The sequence below is a fragment of the Alosa alosa genome, chromosome 14 (assembly GCF_017589495.1).
Source record: "Alosa alosa isolate M-15738 ecotype Scorff River chromosome 14, AALO_Geno_1.1, whole genome shotgun sequence".
In the NCBI taxonomy this organism is placed as follows: Eukaryota; Metazoa; Chordata; class Actinopteri; order Clupeiformes; family Clupeidae; genus Alosa; species Alosa alosa.
In genome coordinates this window covers 2,248,969-2,270,827 of record NC_063202.1, presented here as the reverse complement: position 1 = coordinate 2,270,827, position 21,859 = coordinate 2,248,969, and the positions used below count along the sequence as shown (strand labels likewise).

The 21,859-nt window shown below is 40.2% G+C and overlaps 1 protein-coding gene across 1 annotated transcript; it reads right to left on the bottom strand.

The window, feature by feature from the left end:
* Positions 1-1,985: 1,985 nt before the first annotated feature.
* LOC125307255 (B-cadherin-like) lies at positions 1,986-13,525 on the bottom strand. Its single transcript, XM_048263129.1, is given in 17 exon segments — positions 1,986-2,763; positions 3,778-3,921; positions 4,533-4,663; positions 4,890-5,114; positions 5,692-5,916; positions 6,002-6,144; positions 6,664-6,908; positions 7,027-7,212; positions 7,928-7,984; positions 7,987-8,058; positions 9,396-9,568; positions 9,723-9,867; positions 9,966-10,109; positions 10,194-10,343; positions 10,752-11,002; positions 12,626-12,740; positions 13,076-13,525. Coding segments are annotated over 17 exon segments (2,667 nt in total). The 5' UTR covers positions 13,127-13,525; the 3' UTR covers positions 1,986-2,553.
* Positions 13,526-21,859: the final 8,334 nt, after the last annotated feature.

The following is a 21,859-nucleotide window of genomic DNA, read 5'->3' as shown; positions in this document are numbered from 1 at the left end:
GAGAGCCTTGCCACTCCGTATTAAAGGTGCGATTTGTAGGATTGTTACCGAACGTTCTGCAGGCCAAAATCAAAACACTGGTGAACGTTCTCAAGACTACCAGACGCGAGCCTCTTCTGGGTTGCCAGATGTAATGAAGACTTAGCTAACGTTAGTTGACCTGCAGCTGCTTTAACGTTTCTCCAACCATGACCCAGCTACACATTACGGAAACAATGAAAACAAAAAATACCTCTCTAACCAACGTAACATATTTAGCTGAAGTTAGCGATGCAGACGAAGTTTAGCCTAGGCTACCTGTTGTGGAGAAATATGGCCAGCTCTGCGTCAGACTTGATATTCTTCGTTTGACGAAGACGTCACCATCTCAGGAAGCTCCTCCGATGTCCACTTAATTTGTTTCTTGTTTTAATTTTGGAAATTTGCCTGCCTCTCGTAGGCGTTCATGACTACAACTGACAGCTGTTGACAGTTGGCCTTTGCTAATTTGGCAACCCAAATAGGAGGACGCTCTAGCCCATTATTAATACGCTATTCTAGAATTAATCGTTCAAAACATAAACGAAAATTCCAAGATTCCGCCCCGTAAGTCATTTTTTTTCATGGGTTTTACGGGGTTTTACGGGTTAGAGTAATGTTGTCAATTATTCGTGTTATTTCAATTCATCGTGTTTCCTTACTCTCTGACAAGATATGGTGATCATATTTGGAATGGTTACAGTTTATTTTCCATTATTTCCTACATACTGGACCTTTAAGTTCCATTGTACCGAATTTTGGATGCAGTCCCACCAGAGTTCCACTGGGGGCGATCGCCATGAGTGCAGAATGAATGGGAGTCAATGGAGCTAGACAGCTAAATTGGTCTCTTTCACCTGATTGTCGTTGACAAATCTCAGATTTGATTGTAGTTTGTATAACTTCAACATGGGTTATAGGTCAAAAGTTGAATGAACGAGTACTTATGTCCTTTTGATTTCTTACAGGTTGGGTCGTTGTTGCACATAACACGCTAGCATTGTGCTAATGAATGACGTCATTGACACATTTGAAAGGCTTTTTAGAACAATTAAGTGACTTTTAAAAATATAATACTCAACCAAGTGTATTTTCTTTGCCTCCCCTTTCGAATGCAATACTCAAATTACTTGAAAAAAAAATATATATCCCAAGAAAAGTGGATTTTGAGGGGTACGGCTCCATAGACCTCCATGCATTCTGCACTCGTGGACGAGCGCCCTCATGTGGAACCACAGAAGGAGCTGCAACCAGTTCAGAAACCGGAAGTTTTCCGAGAGTGGCAGTTCTCCCCTTATTAGACATTCTCTGGAAGTACCAAATAACTGGCATGGGTGTGGTCAAAGTTATCTACTGTGTCTGGTGTGGTTGCATCCAAATATGGTATTCGGAACTTTATCAACCTGGCTGGCACAAAGATAAGAGTGGGGTTAGTAATTCACGAAATTATGCAACATTAGGGAGTTTTTGACCAGTTCAGAAAGAGATGGTTTATTTAAAAGCGCAGTCAGTGATTTCGCAGGAAGTCTATTTTGATTGGGTTTCTTTTTATATGTAGGCCTACATTTATTAACAGACGCTTTTGTGCAAAACATCATATAATCAAAGAACAAACAAAACACGTGTTAAAACATAGGTCTAATTGATTAGTTCAAAAATATTCAAGCATTTAATTATTAATATCCATTTTTCTACAATGTTAGGTGAGTGAGTAGCCTACACTGTCCTTAACCTGGCTATGCCTAATCAAGTAAAAAAAACTTTCCATTCCAAGTCTGCATGTTAGCGTTCATGTGTGCTTTGGTAGACCACACACACTTTTCTTGCCACCTTCCCCAAGTTGGATCCTCCCACTGTTGACTCCAGGGATGCAAATGTATTGTAAATGTAATATTGCAAAGGGTTTAAGACTAACTTGGAAGACAAGTAAGCAGGCTTTCTCCAATCTAATGACCACACACACACGATCTAGGTGTAAGAAGTTTATTTAATAAAATATTTACATCGTCACCTTGAATCTGAATGCCATCACAGTCCATAAAAAGCACATGCTTCAAAGAAACATTAGAGCATCATGAAAAACAATCAGAGGGTAAAGGAGGGTAATGAGCAACATAAAAAAGCTTGACAAATAGAAAACTGATTTAAAAAAAAAATTACCCTTTCTTTAATACGCCCTCAACAGACTGAGTGATTAAATTCTGTTAAAAAACGGTTTACAACAGAAAAACAAGCAAAAGTGATATAAAACATTTAACTGACATGTGTCAAGGCTGTATGCCATCTGAGGAGCAATTCCGCTCAATGCCCAATTCCACTCAGTGCCCTTCAATTCAAATGGCCATCAGTGCTACAAAAATGGGCTTGCCCTTGCTTTACGGTCATTATTTAAAATATAACAAAGCATGTAACCTTCAAGATAAAGCCCACCATCAGATTAAAAACATTTTTGCTGCTGAAAATGCACGCAGCAGTGGCTTTTGTTTAGAACGAGATGGTTTAGGACAGTTGTTCCCATTAAAAGAGTGCGTCCCCTCATTCCTCCTCTCCTCCACCGTACATGTCGGCCAGCTTTTTGAAGCGCGGGCCCCACTCGTTGATGCAGTCGTAGTCCTGGTCGCCTCCTGAGCTGGAGGAGTTGAGGGAGCTGAGGGAGCCAGCCTCGGAGCCCGCGCCCTCGTAGTCAAACACCAGCAGCGAGTCGTACGGTGGCGCCGTGGGGTCGTTGTCAGCTGCCTTCAGATTCTACACACACACACACACACACACACACACACACACAGAGCATTAGCAAGGGGATTAGAAAGAGGTCACCAACTCCTTCAAAGCAGGTGCAGACCTGCCAATCTTGAATTTTTTGAGTAGCACCTCGAGCCGGGAAAAAAAATGCAGTCAAAAACAAACAGCCATACTCGTAAGACACATTTTGGATAGCGACCCATCTTTAATGTCGAATATCTATCTACCGGTAAATGTGTTCCTGAAAGTGCAAACTGAATCTTTTACATAGCTCTATAATGTTGACAATCTGTTTTAGAGCCTAATAATCCTGACCTAAAACACTTGGGTTGATGGGGACTGATGTGGATATGTTGTCCATTTTCTCATATATGGTGGCTTTTCAATCCATTATTAAAGATTTATTTTGTACAGAAATACATCTATCGTCCATGTTATGCCAACATATTTAATTCACCTGGATATAGGCTACAGTAGATAGAGGCTATATCCAGAGGCCAGAGAAATCTGCTGTTGTCAGTGTGCAGTCTATCCCTTTACTCACAATAGCCTACTTTTTTCTCCTTTTTGTTTTTAAAGAATTCAACTTGCACATGCACCGTTTCTTTCAGCCATCTGTGAGGCTGCAATGATTAGTTCTACATTATCCCAACTATTTTTAGTTTCGCAAAACGGTAGCTGGGGGAATGCAAAGTCACCTCATTAAGTCTTTCATTTAACCCACCGTTGGAGAAGAAAAAAATAAATAAAGAGAGGCCACTATGCTTTGCCGGTCATTCTCACTTTCTCTCTCTTTATCTCATCCTCACATGAAATAGATTTGCAGGAGATTCTAATTCACATGCTCAAGGAGGTTTCCAGAGAAGTTGGATGTCTGCTCATTTTGCATACTTTTAAGTAAAAAAAATCAGAGCAGCGTACTTTGATGTGAAAATGCATGGTTGCTACGCAAAATGCATACAGGTTAGCAGGTCTGCAGGTGTGTAAAACAGGCAAGTCAAGAAAATGTAGTTGACTTACATCATCAATAAAGTTCCCGATATCTTCAGGGTTGGCAGGACGTGGTCGATACTGTGGTGCGGGCATGAAGGTGGGAATCACATCATTCCTGAATACTTCTGGCCGGTTATCCAGGCCTCTGTGTAGCACACTCAAGTCATAATCCTGAGAGAAAGAGCGAGAGAGCGAGAGATGAATCACCAAGTTAACCACACTGCTCATATTATATTACAATGAAGAGCGACTCCCAACAGGAAGTACAAAGTTCCAGGAATTTCTCCGCCTGTACTGGCGAACAGCCTCACCTGTTTAAATGACATCATCTGTTAAGACCTGTTCTGACCAGATGTTGGATCAGACTCACTTCACTGGCTTGATTTGGAAATGTAAAGAAAGCACAGGCTGTTTGGCTGTTTTGAGCATGGGGATACATGATAGATGCCTTATACCCTTTACAAATGGCAAGTTAATCCACCACCTCCAGTGAAGATTCAACAAGGCTCAGTATTTCTTATTCCAATGGTCAACACATGCATGAAAGCAATACAATGCAATCATAATGTTATGTAATATCCATGCACACCGGCAATATCTGGTATTGCACTAAGTAGCTTTGTTGTTCCAACCAGGAACATGACTCTTCATCAGTTTGACACACTGGGTAACCCCCTTAGCGTTACATGGGAACCCAGTTACATTGAAAATGTATGAAAAGGGGAATTCCTACACTGCGTTACTTTAAGGTGTAACTAGCGACATCTGAGAAATGAGCTCACCTGGTCGTCTTCTCCTCCGCCTTCCTCATCATAGTAGTAGATGTTGTCCCTGATGTCGTCCTCTGGCAGGAGCGGGTCCTTCTTCATGTTGCTCTTCCTCCTCATGAACATGAGCAGAAACAGGACCAACACTGGGGGGCAGAATGAGTCGTTTAGGAAGAGGCCTGGCAGCAGAGCAACCAACTCCAACAGCAGGGAAGCATCTTAAGGGCTGTACACACACACACACACACACTGTGCTGGCTGCTGGGCTCAGTGCAGTATGTGAGCAGTGAGTGCAGCGCCCCCCGCCCCCAAAGACACTTTCAACCCTTCACCTCAATCAAAATACTTAAAACAAAGAGGGGAGATTCTTACAGAGTAGGGCCAGGACGCCTCCCAAGATTCCCAGGATGACAGGAAGCCCGAATCCTGCTGCACCGATATCCCTATCTGTGCAGGCAAAGTCAGCTCCCTTGCAGTTGCACACTTGGGCTTCTACAATGCTTACGTGGCTCAAGCCATGGGTGTCACGGACATCCAGCCTGATGCTGTATTTTGCTTCCGGTAACTTGTTTTTCAATCGGAGTATAATGCCAGTACCTGAAACACAAAGCAAGAAGATTCTATGAAATAAACCATCAGTAATTATTTAAATTAAGCTTATTCACTTATTATTTAGTATGTGCATGGCCAGCTAATACCCCGTGTTACAGGTCTTTACTAAGATAAATGAAGTTTCAGAAAACTATATATATAAAAAAGTTATATATATATATATATATATATATATATATATATGAAATATCAAGGACTTTACACTCCCATTTCCCTCAAATTAACCAACACAGCAGTCTGAAGCAAGATACACACTGTAGTGTACCAGCATATAGAGATAGATAGATCCCCAGGGATCAATGTTACCACCTAGATAGATACTTTATTGATCCCCAAGGGGAAATTCAAAGGTCACCTACTATAACATTCAGATTTTTAATGAGGACTACCAGTCTTTAGAGAAGCTCACAGACAATAATAATAATAAAAAAAAAGTATCCTAGCTAATATGAATGATGTCTACACAAACTATAACATGAAGAATAATATTGTTGGAGATCACTTTTAGAGTGATTTTGAGAACGATAAAATACGGCTATACTACCCCCCAGAGGAGACGTACTTGTGTCGTTCATTGTTGCTGTCCAGTTTTTGGCTGAGTCCCCGGTCATCTGTACTCCGTAAGGAGGACCGTTACTTTCAGTGTCTTGATCTGTGACTGCGAGCAGAATGGGAGGTGGCTCCTCATTGCACACCTTCACCAGCCTCTCCACCACTGCTGGAGGGTTGTCGTTCACGTCTTCCAACTGAATAATGAGTGTTCCAGTACCGGTCGCAGGGACCAAATCTGTTGTGGACAAAGGAAGGATATTTTAATCAGTGAGGGAAAAAAACAGATCTGAACAGAAGAAGTCCCAAAGACAGTCACATACCATCATCCATAGCCAGAATCAGGGCTTTGTACAGGCCGTCTTTAACAAAGGTAGATTCCCGGTCCATGTCAGTCTTGACTTTAATTATTCCTGAGTCTTTTTCGACACTCAGCCAACCAGCTGGATCGCTGCCTACTTTGTACCTGTAAAGAAGCACTTTAAGTATTTAAAAACTTAGGGCAGCAGTGTTCAGCTTACATTGTATGCTTACATACATAATTGCAAAAGGGTTCTCCTATGTTTTCTCAGTTAGCCTTTTAAAATTATATCAGATTAGTAAACAGAATGTGCCTTTGCAATGGAATGGAAATGTCTCTCCAAACTTTTGACTGGTAGTGTCTATGTTTTTAAGTCCTTTTTAAGGCCTACAACTTTTTAGACTTCCCATGTTCCTGCAACATTTTAAACTTTTCCAGGTCCGAAAGAGTTTAGTTTAGTCACAGAGAAGTAAAGAAATATGCCTTTGATATTAAATTTTAAGAATTTTGACTTACTGAACACTCAACCTAATTAATTGAGGACTGTCAACATATTTGAGGATAAAATCTAATATTGACAACTAATTGATTATAATAGATGTTGCAGCTCTATGGGGAATATGTGAACATTTGGTAGGAATGTGGGAGTATGCGCTGAAACATCAAATTGGCACAAGCACTCACGTCACTTTCTGCTTCATAGCGGTGTCAGGATCTCTGGCTAAGTACTCCACTAGTGGTGTGCCAACAGGTACATTTTCAGGCTTAGAAATGGTCTTCTCTGCTGGACTGAAGATGGGAGCCTCGTTGACATCCCCAACATTCACCACCACCTGAGCAGTGGATGTTGGCAGAGCAACTGCAAACGGGATTTCGTTCTCCACTGCTACCACCAGCGTGTACTTGGCCACAGCTTCAAAGTCCAGAGGCTAGGTAGATGACCGCAGTAAACACAAACACTTAGTTAGGATGGAGGGATGGGGAAAAAGAAGGAAAAACAAAACAAAAAAACTTCATTCAAAAGATGGCAAGAGCCATTTCAGACACCTTGGCAGTCTTGATGATGCCCTCCTGTTTGTTGGGGCCTGTCTCAACACTGAACATCCCTGCTGGGTCTCCACTGATGATCTTGAATTTGGCTGCTGAGGCAGAGGTGTTGGGATCATCGTCGTCCGTTACAGGCATCTTCACCACCACTTCCCCCACTTTGTTCTCAGGCACAGTCACCGTGTACTAGAAAAGCAAAACAACGTCAGCAAAAAGAGCTGTTCCTTAGAATGAAAACACGTAGGCTACATCAGATCATTCTAACTGTTCCACTTTACTCCTCTATTCTCGTGCATTCTTCAGGCTCACTTCTGTGTTTTTTTGAGCCCAGGCCACAGGCAACCAATGAAAATAAAGACTCCTAGAACCATGACCATATAAACATTCACACTGTCCAACATTCTTCATGTTTTTGTCTGTGGTGTGAACATCACACTTATTAAGGACACTTAAAACTGTAGTCATCATTATCGATATACAGGTGCACTTATTAGCTTATTAAGGACACTTAAAACTGTAGTTTTCACCATTAGCGATATACAGGTGCATCTAAAACTATTTTGAATATCATGAAAAATTGAATTTCTTCCACGTAATTTATTTCAAAAAGTGAAACTTTCATTTATTATAGATTCACACATAAAGTGAAATATTTCAAGCTTTTTTGTATTAATCTTGATTATTCTTGATGACCGAAACTTTCATTTACCCTTAACAGCTAATGGAAATCAGAAATCCAGTATTTCAAAATATTAGCAGAATGAACACAGAAATGTTTCCTCCCATTTAATCTCTCAGTCTAGTAGGTCAATGGAGTTTTTTACAATATTCAATTTTTTTGAGAAGCACCTATAGTTATAGTCAGGCTTCCACCCTTCCACCAAATTCATGCCTGGCTTACCTGAGATGGGTCAAACTTTGGAGCATTGTCATTGCTGTCAGTTACGGTAATAATTGCTTTGCACTCTCGGCTAGTAGACCATTTCCTTCATTGTCAGCTGCTTGAATTTCCAAAGTGTACTCATGAATTTTCTGGAAATGCAAAAACAAATGTATAGAATTTATTCATTAGTCAAATACCAACATGATTCTCAAATCTCACTCATCACTCATATCTCAATGTTAGTGTTAATAAGAGTACAGTAAAGAGTAGGTTGGACTTCAACACAATGGAGGTCACCGATTCAGGTCCTACACATTAGACCAGGGGTGGCCAAACTACTTTCCAGCGATAGATAACGTTGTGGCTAACTTTACTGCAAACTGCTTTACACTCTTCTTAGAGAACATTTACAATGTCAATATCAAAACAGCATGTTACATTGAGATGATACTCTTTGTAGATCTCCATTGCAGCAGATCCAACTACGTTATGCTACTCCATTTAATTGGGAACGCGTTTGAGCGCCACGAGAGGGAGAGAGCGGCAGGTTCCAGCTGGCTTGTCATTGTTGATAATTGATCTCCTTTTTATAAGAAACTTTTAAAAGGAAATCGCGAAGGAGACAGTGGTTCCCACTACTGACCATTCATAAACTGTGAGAGGGCACAGCCATAGCCACAGTGATGTGGCACCCGGACTCTGAGCAATTGTGAATGTCAGTGCACCACGTCTACTCACAGTGTCATGTCAACGTTACCTACGAGGACAAAATTATCTGCTATAGGCAGGAACTGGGTTAAACTGTCCATTCGCCTTAATTACCCGGTGGCCAGAAGGAGGCTACAGGGTACACTTGCCATTACACCTTAGTCCAGCAGATGGCAGTAATGCACTCCGTTTGCAAACGGCCAAACAAAAAGCTCACAGAAATAGAAGAAGGGTTTGCTGGCCTGTCATAGTAACCAGAGACTTTCTAATGAGGAGACAGCACTCAAAAATCCTCCATAAAAATGCATGGGACTAGTTTGTAACGCCAATATGGCCGTTGTCTACACATATCCCACCCCTTCCTCGGCAAAACGTCGACATGTGAATACATTGAGCCAATCATGAGGTGTGTTGTGAAGACACCGTGCCAATCATATAGGATGCCCGATGAGTGCCCAAAAAGCATTGCAATATGGCCGCCGAGTGGAGGGACTTGCCTAAAAGGACTTTGGAGTAACCTTCTTCAGGGAGTTTTTTTTTTTTTTTTTTTTTTTTTTCCCCCCCCCATCCTTCTCTCCTACTTGTTTTCTATCAATCTTCCCCATCCTAAATACTGCATAGGATGCCTCTGCATCAACTCTGAATCAGACCAAGGGAACGAAACACTTCAAACTATTTTCTTACAATTCATTCTTAACAAACCTGAATGAATTCATAATCAGAGAGTAGTCAGATCAGAACACATGATAAAGCAGGACTTTTCATGGTCAAAGTGTACCTCTTTATCCAGCCCACTGTTCTTCACCCTGATTTTTCCTGTTAAAGGATTGATGTCAAACATATCCTTTAGTGGTATTGGTGGATCTTGACTCAGGATTTTGTATCTGACGTCAGCGTTTGCATTTCCAGGCTCATCAGCGTCAGTGGCATTAACGGCCATAAACTCAGTGCCTGTACAAGAACAAATAAGCATCAAATTCACAACGAAAACCTTAAACACAATAAAGCCTAGAAAACTAAAGTGACCAAGCAACTAATTCTGACATGAAACAGGAAGAACAATATATATGCGTACACACACACACACACACTACAATTGACAAACCTATTTTTGATGCTTCTGCAACACTTCCCAGGAAAGGATCTTTCACAAAGATAGGCCTGTTATCATTTAGGTCAATTACAAGGACATTGATTTCCATGGGCTCCTCTGCTTTCCCACCACCATCTGATACTGCATGGGCAAGAAGCTGAGGGGTAGGATAAAAACAAAATCATGAATTTGCTAAGAGTCACTGGATGCCCCCAGTCTTTAAAACTCCAACAGGGTTATTTTTAAAAACTTTACCGTATAGGAAGGCTGTTGTTCTCTGTCCAAGGGCTGAGTGACGTAAAGCCATCCCGTCTTACGGTCAATTGTAAAAAGGTCGTCTGCCCCTTGACCAGTAATGCTGTAGATGATCTTCACCTCCTTAGCATAGCTGGTTTTTATCTAGAAGTCAAATTTATTCAGTCAATAATCTATCCATATTATCCCAACAAAACACACACTTCACCATCCATACCACACACATACCTGCACCATCTTCAGTGGAAAAGGGCCTCTGGAGTTTTCAGGAAAGTTGATGGGAGGGATAATCCAATCCCTCTTCCTCCTCCTTAGACCACCAAATGACTTTGGAAACACCAGGACTGGCACGGCTGGAACTGCTTCAGTCACATCAGGCTGTGGAGTTAAAGTGTGACCAAATGAACCAACAAGCTAATACACTTTACACACTGAATTATCTTTAACCAATTCAAATGTAATCAAACAAGTTTTTACAACTGATTGTGACCCAGGGGCCGCCATTCTGACATTCTGATTAAGACACCACCTGTGGAACACTGTTGTGAGGTGTGGGGTAAAAAGAACTGATTCTCACAGTGAAACTACATTACTTAATGCATGTCATGGGCTACCCACAATGCCTTCTGACCAATGGGCTGCACACCATTGGTTGAAAACCTCTGCTATAAAACAAAGGTGTGCATTTTCCCTGAACACTACAGACAAGTAAGACAAATTGCAGGTTTTAAGAAAAGTCAGTCAACAGAGGTCAGTGTTGTTCCATCTTGTGCTGCCTGTGGCTACCTGGTGCAAGTCCATCTGGTGCAAGTCCACCTGGTGGTGGTGGTGCTGGTGAGGCCGGTCGAGCTCCACACGAACAGCCACTGTGTGCTTCCTGCCTTGGGAGTCCCACGCGTGCAGTGAAAACCTCTTGTGTCCATCATGCAGGGTCACTTGTCTCTTCAGCTTCACTGTTCCATCAGTGTCCACTTTAAAACGGCTGTCTGCCGAATCCAACACAATTCGTTTGCGGCCGGTACAGTCATCGAAAACCACTGCAGAGGAAAGAAAGGAGGGTTGGGGGGTTGGATTAGTGACTATTATGCAACACTGAACATTTCAGTCCATCCTCTAGTGCTAATGGCCACACTGGTCTCACTCTCTGACCTATGGGCTAGCTGTTAATGCTCTAAGTGGAGGAAGTGGCCGTTATCGTTGTAACCGATGAGCACAAATGAATAAATGGCCTTTTATGTGACCACAGTGCTGCTTTGTAAAGCATTTGATAAGGGGCCTCAGAAAAGCACAAAGAGGTTTTATCTTCTGTAACATTCCTTCAATTATTACAAAGCCAGCTAAAGATAAAGGATGAAGATGATCAGAAGATTACCATGTTCCTGTTTGCTGTAATTTTGAATGAGTGGTAAGAAACTAAACTAAAAGATGACGGACCAGAACAGGTCTAGTGTTATAGCATAGGCAAAGGGAAAGTACCCAGCTAACTGCCATATCATTTTTCAACTGAATGGAATGAACACACACTAGAGCGCAGTACCTCGTCAGCTAGACCAATTGAGGCTACAACCATCTTGTGATAAAAGGATGTTTATCTTTTTTTTTTTAGCCCCCCCCATCCATTTTGTGACTTCTGAGGCTTCAGTGCTTGTGATACTATTTTACAGCTTAAGAAACCACACAGACACTTCCCCTCCCCCAAAGAGAGAGAGAGAAAAGAAAAGAAAAATCTCCTGCAGAAGCAGAACCTGTTTGTCCCACCTGGTCACGTTAAGGCTTGCTCAAGCACACCCATAGAAGCCTGCAGAGACATTGAGCCTGACTGAACCTGGATGACCGAAACATTAGTGGATCTCAACTTTTCCAAAAGCTCTTACAACATAAAAGCAACACAGTAAAATAATTGATATCTACTCCCCTTGGCATCAATATTCAATGCCATATTTAGCGCTAAGACAATACCCAGTTAATCAAAAAACAACTAAGAGGTCCTGATCCTACCTGATCAACAACTTTAGGTTAAAATGACTGCTTTGTCTTACTTTAAAACACTTGAAACTACACAATCAGGGAAATTTAGAAGTATTCATGTCCACAACACAATTCTCAAATAAATTTGAAAATGGTCTGGAGTTTTTTTAGTCTTCCGAGTATGGCCTATTGAAACTTAAAAAATATAAAGGAAAGAGAGATCAACAGCCAGGGATGAGGCCAGCTGCATCTCAACAAACTGCAGCCATTCTTACCAGGTGGGGCAGCCCAACGTCTAATGTAGCCCTCCTAGATTAATGCAGCAGTGAGAAAATGCAACATTTGATAGCTGAAACAAGTGTGGCCTTGTCTTCCAGATGCACCAGGGTCATCACAAGCTAAAACAAAACCAAAAATAAGGCACTCTACGTGCTGTCACTCCCCAAAATCTTAAGTTAATTCTGAGGTTAAGTCACTTTACTATCAACTTTAGGTAACACTATTTGAAATATCTACCACAATAATTTGAATAAATTTGCCTTGCACAGAATTAAATCGTTAACATTATAAGCTGATGGTTAAAAGTCACTGTAGCCTATAAATCAAATAGGCCCCAGTTCATCATTAGCCAACACATTTTGATGAGAAAACCAGGGCGAGGCCTTTTACTGCGTCAATCGCATAAAACGTACCTTTACCAAGCCTCCGGCCAATGTGAAGATGAACTCTATCGACTTTGAATACATAGAGTTCTGAATCAAAGCCAGGTGCGCATGATGATTTCTCTCCAGTTACACACGATGGTGCCTTGATATTTTAAAGAAAAATATACAAAAATATACAATTAGTTAATAGTACAATGAGCTTAAAGCTCAATTGTAGAAAGCGCATTCACATAATTTACTCATCCTGTTTAACAGACTCAATTCAAATGAGTGATCCACCTGCTTTAAGAAAAAAAAAAAAAAAAAAACAAGGCAACGTTAAGTTAGTCCCTAGCGTTTCTTTAACTCAAAGGTAGACATTAAATTTAACTTCCCTGAACATTAAATCACACGCAGGAAATGGGTTCTAGGCTAAAAAGTCTACAATTAAACAGCTTGGGAAACAAAAAAACAACACGGCGTCAAAAGATAACCAACCTGGAGAAGGAGAAGAAAAGCTCCGAAGCGCAAGCACCAACAAACCTCCATCAGATTCAAACCCCTTTGTAAAATAAATCCAATAAATAATCCTGTTGGGTTCCACTCCAAAAGAAATGTCTATGGCGCTCACGGCGAGACTTCAAAATGACTCCGACCTCCAATTGCGGAAATAAGTAGGCTATCGCCGCCAGGTAGTTTCGGCGAAAGGGTGACGTTGTAGGATGCAGGTGAACTCGCCCAGGCGCGCCTGCATTGTTGCCAATTTAGCGACTTTGTCGCCATATTTAGCGAGATTTCAGACCCCCCAAGTGACTTTTTTTGTAAAAAGCGACTAGCGACAAATCTAGCTACTTTTTCTGGCGTTCTTGGAGACTTTTTGAGACTCTGAAGTGATGGCATGTAACGTCCCTTTTACACTTCTGAGTGAGCAGTGAGTTCGGCTGTGCTGTGTAAGTCTCATGCCTGTTTCGTTTGTTTGAGCCTACATGGAGTTCGCCCAAAGCGTTGCCCCATGACTATAAAAGTAATGACTGGCCCATGTTATTCACGGAAGTAGATGTTCTATAGATCTAACAGCTCAGACAACGTTATTGGAAGGTACAGCAACTTCGGGTGAGATTAGAACCAGTCAACGAGACGAGAGCGATGACATGATGACCGGGAAACCGGGACACGCTTTCCAGCACCGTTCAACAAAGGAAAGTAGGCTACAACTTCATTCACGAGCAGATAGTTCAAAATCGAGCATACAAGTTAGGAAAACCTAAAGCATTCGTTTAGGCTATGTCGCCTCAATGTTGTCAATGCAGGACAGACTATCGGCTGAGAGGGGAAAAAAAATCTGTCGGTCTGTTTGAGTGACATTAACTAAATAAATCCAAAATATAGCCATTGTCGTAAGGTTAAATTGTGTGTAGCCTATGGTAAAGTTATTGTAATGATCTGAGCCTAACTGTTCATGACTGTGCTCCCATGATGCTGTGCAGTGTGTGTATGTGTGTAATGTTCATGTTCTAAACCAGGTGAGTTGACAACGTTGTATGTCCTGTTTGTTGTGTTTATGTTTGCAGCTGGTTACATTGTTCATAACTAGGGTTGATTGGTGTGTGTTTTAGATACAGCATAAGATAGATGTTTAGTGCTGGAGCATAAACCTGAATTATGTATTCGTGTGTTTTGGTGCATAGCCAATAAAAAACCATTCTGAGACAACCTTGCAGTTTGTTACATTATAATCAGACTTCAAGCTGTGCAAAGCAAATGCAGCAGTTGGGAATAGGTTGTAAATGACTAATTTTCAGCCACTTAATGCTCATTCTGGTGTATACTATGACAAGATGTACAGAAGTGTAAAGTGTATCAATTACCCTAATATACAAGTATATATTAAGTTAAATATATTTAAATTAAGCTCTTAAAGTTGCCTATTTCAGTAGGCCTAGGAGAAAAGCAAACAGGTAACAGGTGTAAAGGGGAATTAAAGGGCCGTCACCGTTTTTTTTTTTTTTGGGGGTCACGACCTGATGACGTAATTGATATGCAAATTAGTGTACGTCATCTAGCGATATTTAGGGCTGTATCAAGTTGTCCAAATGAATAGGTCATTGTAGACGTTGTCGTTGTATTATTGCATGTGGATGTTGTTATGCTATGTAGGTTACTTTTTTGCTGACTGACCAATGGACCTAAAACGGACAAATATTGTTCACGAGTGAATTTCTTTTTTGCGGGGGTGGGGGGGGGGGGGTTGGTGATGGGTGTGCGTACCATAGCATTAATTCCTCGCCCATCTGATGATTAAAGAATCCGACCAAGTTTGGTCATGGGTCCTTTGTGAGCATACAGGTAAACATGGTCAATCTGAAACCGAACAAATAAAACAATGTTAACGAGACAATCTAAACAACATCCATGAAAACTGAACATAGTTCATTTTTCTATATTCGTGATATGATCTCGTCTTTCCTATCAATCCATTAAATGGGAAATGTAGCCTTGACTTTCGTCTTAACTACAGAAGGCTATTCGTCTTCAAAAATTCAACATCGGTAGCTTGTAGAGTTTTTTTTATTTTTATTTTTTTTATTTATTGGGGGCCAAGCAGCGAAGGCACCCATTGTGTTTCTATGATTTCTTATTATTATTTAACATCTTTCCTCCGCCATTGGAGTCTATGGCAGCCCATAGAACCGTCTGGTGAAAAGTTGTAAAATTTGGCACACTGATTGAGCACAGTCTCATGAATAATTTCACCAAGTTTCATACCGGCACCTTGAGCGCTCTAGCGCCACCAACAGGCCAAAGTTGGACATGCGTTCACGCACGTAACTTTTGATCCGTATGGCCGATTGTCAAAAATGAGATATCGTTGGAATCCTTGGACCAAGCCGAGTTCAACGCACCCTGTGACGTCATTTTCCGCCATGATGCATTTTCCGCCATTTTGGATTTAATCAAAAACACTAAAAAGTTTTCACAGGTCACAAATTTTGTCCAATCGACACCAAACCTGACACACATGATCTTCAGACCAAGCCTCACAAAAGATACTCCTTTTCGTCTTGGGAACTAAAACCGTTTGCCCGTAACAGCCAATCAAAACTTGCGGCAAAGCCGCCAAACAGGAAGTGAGCTCATATCTCAGCAACCCATTAATCGATCATAACCAAACTTTGTACATGGACTCAGGACCCAATCAGGGGGACGCTTGTGGACGCAGGGAAATCTTGTGACCTTTGACCTCTAGGGGGCGCTGTAATTTAGAAACATGCCTTTTGGCCTGTAGCTGCTGTTGTGCTTAGAATTAAAACACACTAGTGGTGTCTGGTAATACTGTTGGAGGTCCTTAGGCCGACCCAAGCCAACTTTTGATGTCATCGTAATTGATTCGGCTGCCATATTGGATTTAATCAAAAACACATACAAGTTTTTGCAAGTCACAAATTTCAGCAGATCCTCACCAAAATTGACAGAGACCATCTTCAGCCCATGCCTTATCAGTGCATTGCTTTCTGGAACAATTGACAAAAGCATTCGCCCGTAACAGCCAATCGAAATTTGCGGCGAAGCCGCCAAACAGGAAGGGAGCTCATATCTCAGCAACCCTGCCATGTATCATAACCAAACTTACTACATGGATTCATGACCCCATTAGGAGGACGCTCGAAAACTTCGGTGACCTTTGACCTGTAGGGGGTGCTGCAATTAGCAATATTGCATTTTGATCTGTAGTTGCTGATGTGTTTTATCGACTTTTTATTTTTGGATGTAAAACTGATGAAAACATGTTCCATCCAGTTCATTCTAATGCGTGCGTGCAGGGGCGGGGCAGGACGGGGTGGGACGGGCAGGGGTGATTAGGTGGGGGGCTGGCTGGCGGAGGCAGTGGCAATTCTCAGCCCTGTTTCAGCCCTACAAAATCAGTTATGTTTTGATGTGACACTAGTTGAAAGTGTTGATCGTGGAAGTCTGCTGAGTTCTATCTTGTCGCCATGGCTACTCCAGCCTATTCTGCTTGGCCCCCTCATTGCTGCTTGCAGCTATATTTTATTATTATTTTTGTTATTTTTTTTTCATCCTTTTTTACAGCAAATTACAAACAAAAAACAAATGGACATAAAGGACAAAGAAAGAAAGAAAGAAAGGAAAAAAAAAACGCACTCACACACAAAAGATGTAACCCCCACCCCCTGTACATAAATCCAACTGAAAATCTTCATTACATGAGGACAACCATTTTGTAACCTCAGTCCAAAAAAGGGCAACTATGGAGCAATACCAATATAAATGTTCTACAGATTCATCATCCTCTTGACAAAAGTGGCAAGATGATGACGCAACTAATCCCCAAGTATTTAACTTTTGTCGAGTTTCTAAGAACCTATATATTAATTTATATTGCATATATCTAATCTTTACATCAAGTGTTGTCTCATATATTATGTTAAATACTCGAGTCCAAGGTATAGGTGCATCAACAACATTTTCCCATTGCTCAAATGTCCTGTATGGAATAGCTACTAATTTATTTTTTGTCAAGTAAAAATTATATATCAGCTTATTTATTTTTTTTCTTTTTAATCAATGATGTAATTTTCATACTGGGTCTACATACTAAGTTGAATTCCTTTTTTTTCTTAATGATCTTCTTCCACGTTAGTGGCAGAGATCCTAATAATTGGTTGTATTGCTGAATAGTACAAGTTGTTCCATAAATCTGTTATTTCTTTAAATGTCATAACTTCTCCTTTTTCATTAATTATATCATTGACAAATATTATTCCGTTTCTTAGCATTTGTTCAAAACAAAATGTGTGTTTGTTTATTAACATATTTGAATTGAACCATAGCAGCTGCTGTCTTACCTGCTCACTGTTTTCCGGTGGATGATACTGAAAATAAAGCCAACATTGAAGTGCTTCCGACTGAAAAACAGACATCTTTGCAGATATATGACTGATCATTGAAAAGTACCCAGGCTGTATTTGTAGAAAAGGAAACAGGCTTCTGTTGAATAATGGATGAACTAATTTTATGAGTTTTGTTGAAAACCAATCAGGATTATGGTAGTATGTTGGTATCAGAAAAGCTTTCAATGATAGAGTTAAAGCCTTCAGATTCAAAAGCTTACCTGTATAATCATTATACAGGTATGAACGTTTTATTTTGTCTTTTTTGTTGCTCCATATAAATTTAAATATTTGCCGTTCATATTCCTTAAAGAAATCTTCTCCAGGTATTGGCAAGGCTAACATCAGAAATATGAATTGGGTGACAATCATTGTATTAATTAGTGTTGTTTTCCCATAGATAGATAATTTACTTCCTTGCCAAGGTTGAAGGATTTTTGAGACCCTACTTAGTTTTTCATTATAATTATTGTTAAATTTTTTATATTATCTGGTATAATGATACCTAATACCTTTATATTTCCATTAGTCCACTGAATTGGTAGACTGCATGGCAGAGTAAAATTTGTATATTTTAGTTGACCAAGTTGCAGCAAGAAACATTTTTCATAGTTTGGTTTTAAACCAGATATGTTTGAAAAGTTATTCAATTCTGTTATTAAATTTTGCAAGGATGCAACATCTGGTGACAGTAGAAAAGTTGTATCGTCTGCATACACAGATATATATACTTATACATAATATATATCATACATGTATATATACTTATAGATACTTTTGTATTTATACCTTGAAGGGTCAAACCTTTAATTTTATTATTATTTCTTATTTTCATTGCTAGTATTTCAATTGATAATAAAAAGATATGATGATAGGTTGTAGAGTCTTTCAGTCAGTAGCAACCCTACCACACCCACAGCTTAAAAGGTGAAGTGTGAGCTTCTCCCTTAATCACAACAGGGCTATTGTGAACACCATGTCATCAGAGTTTACTGTAATGACGACCCCCACATGTTCCTGGGATGGACTGGCTGCGGTATTAAAAGGAGCCATTCATCCTTGTGTAAACCACAAATGACAGCACCCTAAAGCCTATGCATATGTCTGCCTTAACTGTTTTTTTTTCTACATGTTTCGGGTTGTGTCCATGGGACAAAATCATCTCAGTAAAGGGGTGTAGCAAAAGGGTTGGTACAGGAGAACCATGTTGTGTTCTTAGAAATAGGCAGAGCTACTTAATGTTAGCCTGGAGAGCCAGACCCACATTAAAATGTAGGGTCTGGGCACTCACCGTTCGCAGTGCTCAGTCCGAGGGGCGGGATAATCAGTTGTCTTTCAAATTCCCTCTGCACATAATGGGGCCTTAATGGGATATTTGTTTTCAAGTAGCAGGGAATTCAAGCCAAACCATTGCAACTCTACCATCAATCATTATGTTAAGCCCACCAAACGACTCTATACACGATTTCTGGAGCTCACAAGCCAACGGAGAGTTGATAGACTAGCCCTGGCAGCAAATGTAATTTGCTGCCGCTAGGGGCGCGTCTAGATTTCTAGGCTAACTTAATGTATAATATATCACTTAATGTTTCCTGAGGTCCCCTGTAGCCTATTGGTTGTTAGCAGTGGTTATGAAATATGTAGGAAGATAAAAATGCTGCATACAACACTCTTCCCAGCCAACACACCCATGCACTCTTCTCATACACTCATTAACACATCTCAGCCCACACTAAATGAACCATCGGTGACCCATCTTTTATATATGGCCTACAATTGACCTGTAACAATTTAACAGTGGGTGTGGGAAGGCAGAGACAGCTAAACGTTTTGAGTCAAATATGAGAACACAAGTATTCATGATTCATTCTCACCACATAATTACAACATACTCACATATGAAAACACTATTTATTATTTTATTTTTTTTAAAGGCAGTGTTGATAGCATTACGCCTGTATGTGTGAGACTGAGCCCTAAACATGGAAGCAATACACTGAACACTGAGTAATACACAAAACCATCATCAAAATATTTTAGGCTCTTTGGAATCTCTAAAGAGACATGGGCAAAAATTTTATTGAAGTTTCTGGTGTGCATAAGAAAGTTTTACATGCTCACCAGAAAGTTTCTAGTGCACCAAACTGTCTTGTGCTCAGCAGAACATTTCTAAAAAAAAAAAACTCTTTTCATGTCTCCATAAAATCCTTCTACAATGACATCATGCTGTGCATTCTGGACATCCATTCATTCACAAGGCTACATAGTGTATTAATGTTGTGCACTTGAATAACTGGCTATATTTTAAGAACATCTTTACATCTTTACACCTTTAGCCTGAGAACAGTTGTGTTCCAGTTTGTTTACTTTTAAAGTGTAGCCTAGAAGCTATCTAAAAGGCAGTACATTTATACAAAGTACATTCCTTCAAGCTAGCTCATAACTATCTAGCCTAGCTATCATGACCTTGCTAACATTTGCTAATAAGGTCAACCACTGGGGATGAGAGAATTTGCAATAATCAGCTAATTTAGTTAGCTAACAAAGTTTTTATAGTCTAACAACATAACAATGGACACGAACCGTATTTAACACACACAAACTGATTTGTTTTAAATATCCTGGCTAGCAGTCCACCACCATTCACCATCTAGCCAACAGCAGATGAGGGACATTAGTTAGCTTTACTGTTTAGTAAAGAAGAAAACAGTTAGCATTAGCTAATTAATTAGTTGACTTACAAGATATCATTATTCGACTTCTATAACTGCAAGTGTTTAGTGTATTTGATAGATTTCTCCAAAACAGCAACTTACCTGATTGACCATGCCTATGATGAGTTGTGCCTTTCCAAAGTTTTCGGACCATCACATTTCCCAACATCTCCACTAGCCTACTCCATTTCTACACTAGAATGTTATAATGGTCATGTGGTGGGAGGGGGAGGAACATTTCTTGTATTCCCCTTAAAGAGAACTTTACTTTATGGAATCGTCTGTGTGTTCATTTTGTTTTGTTTTGTGTTGTGTTGAATCTGTATGACTAAACAACACCCGTGGGAATATCCATGACCAACCCCACTCTCACTCGTGCTATATTGCTTAAATATACTATACTTAGTACTAATTCATGTGGCTATACTAATTCATGTGGCTATAATAGCCACATGAACTATAATAGCCACATGAATTAGTACTAAGTATAGTATTGTAACGTTCTGTGCCAATGAAGAGACCGTTTATCATAACCGGGTTTAATGTTGACTGTTGTCGGCCACAGTCACGCCACAAGAACAAGTTTTACACTCACGTATAGGAGCCCAACTCACACACCTCATCGTAATTTTCCCTACTGTTTTTCCCCCCAAAACTACACACATTACCCCCCGGAAGGGGGCGGTACCCCAACCCTGGCCCAGGTAACAGAGCCTATCATAACCATACACACATTAGAAACTTAGACCACTACTTTTAGGAACTTAAGACACGCTACAATACCTCAGCTTGATAGACATGTAGCGCGAGCAAATTAGGGCATGTTTCCAAACCAATCGGGTTCCTCGCGCACTTTGGGGATGTCTCTACTAGGAAGTGAAGACTGTGGGCTGACATATGTAGGTGATCGCTGGAGGGATTATTATCATGTTTTGTTCTGCTAACGCTAACCTGTGATTGTGATGAGCCTAATTCTCTCTGAAATGTCAATTTGAAACACTAAGGGGAAATATGTTGAAACTATGCCGCCAGAGCACACGTTTATCGGCTTGCAGTAGCCTAGGCTAAAATAAAGCATCTCCTGTAAATTCACTTTTTGTAACGTCCGTAACGTCACGTCCATAACACACCATTAATGTTTTTGAAGTGAGAAAGGGGCACAATTTGTTAATCACACTTTATATTGAAATAAATCAGCATTGTACAGAAACTTTGAACATTGTCGCATCAACACCATATGTGTAGCATAAACTTTTCCTATAAAACGTTACAGACGTTACTTGGCCAAGGAACTGGCTGACTCATAAACAAGATCCATACAAATCTATGAAACTGTGCTCTTAAGGCAAGCTGAGCATACACGTTGCTCTATCATTCCCTTGTCAATCGGGAATGTGCCCAATGATAACAATTTGTTGAACTCTTTAGTCCATTTATCCCCCTTTTGAATATGTGTAATATGCCCATATGAAAAACTCTGTTTCTGTATGGGAGTATACCTTATAAATTATATAAAAAAGTGTGTTTTTCTATCAAATTCGATCAGATTGGTTATATACAATAAAATATACACCTAAATGAACATTTTAACAACAGTATTTTTTTTGTGAACACAACTTTTTTTTTCATGGTAAGGATGACCTTTGCATGGAATTGCC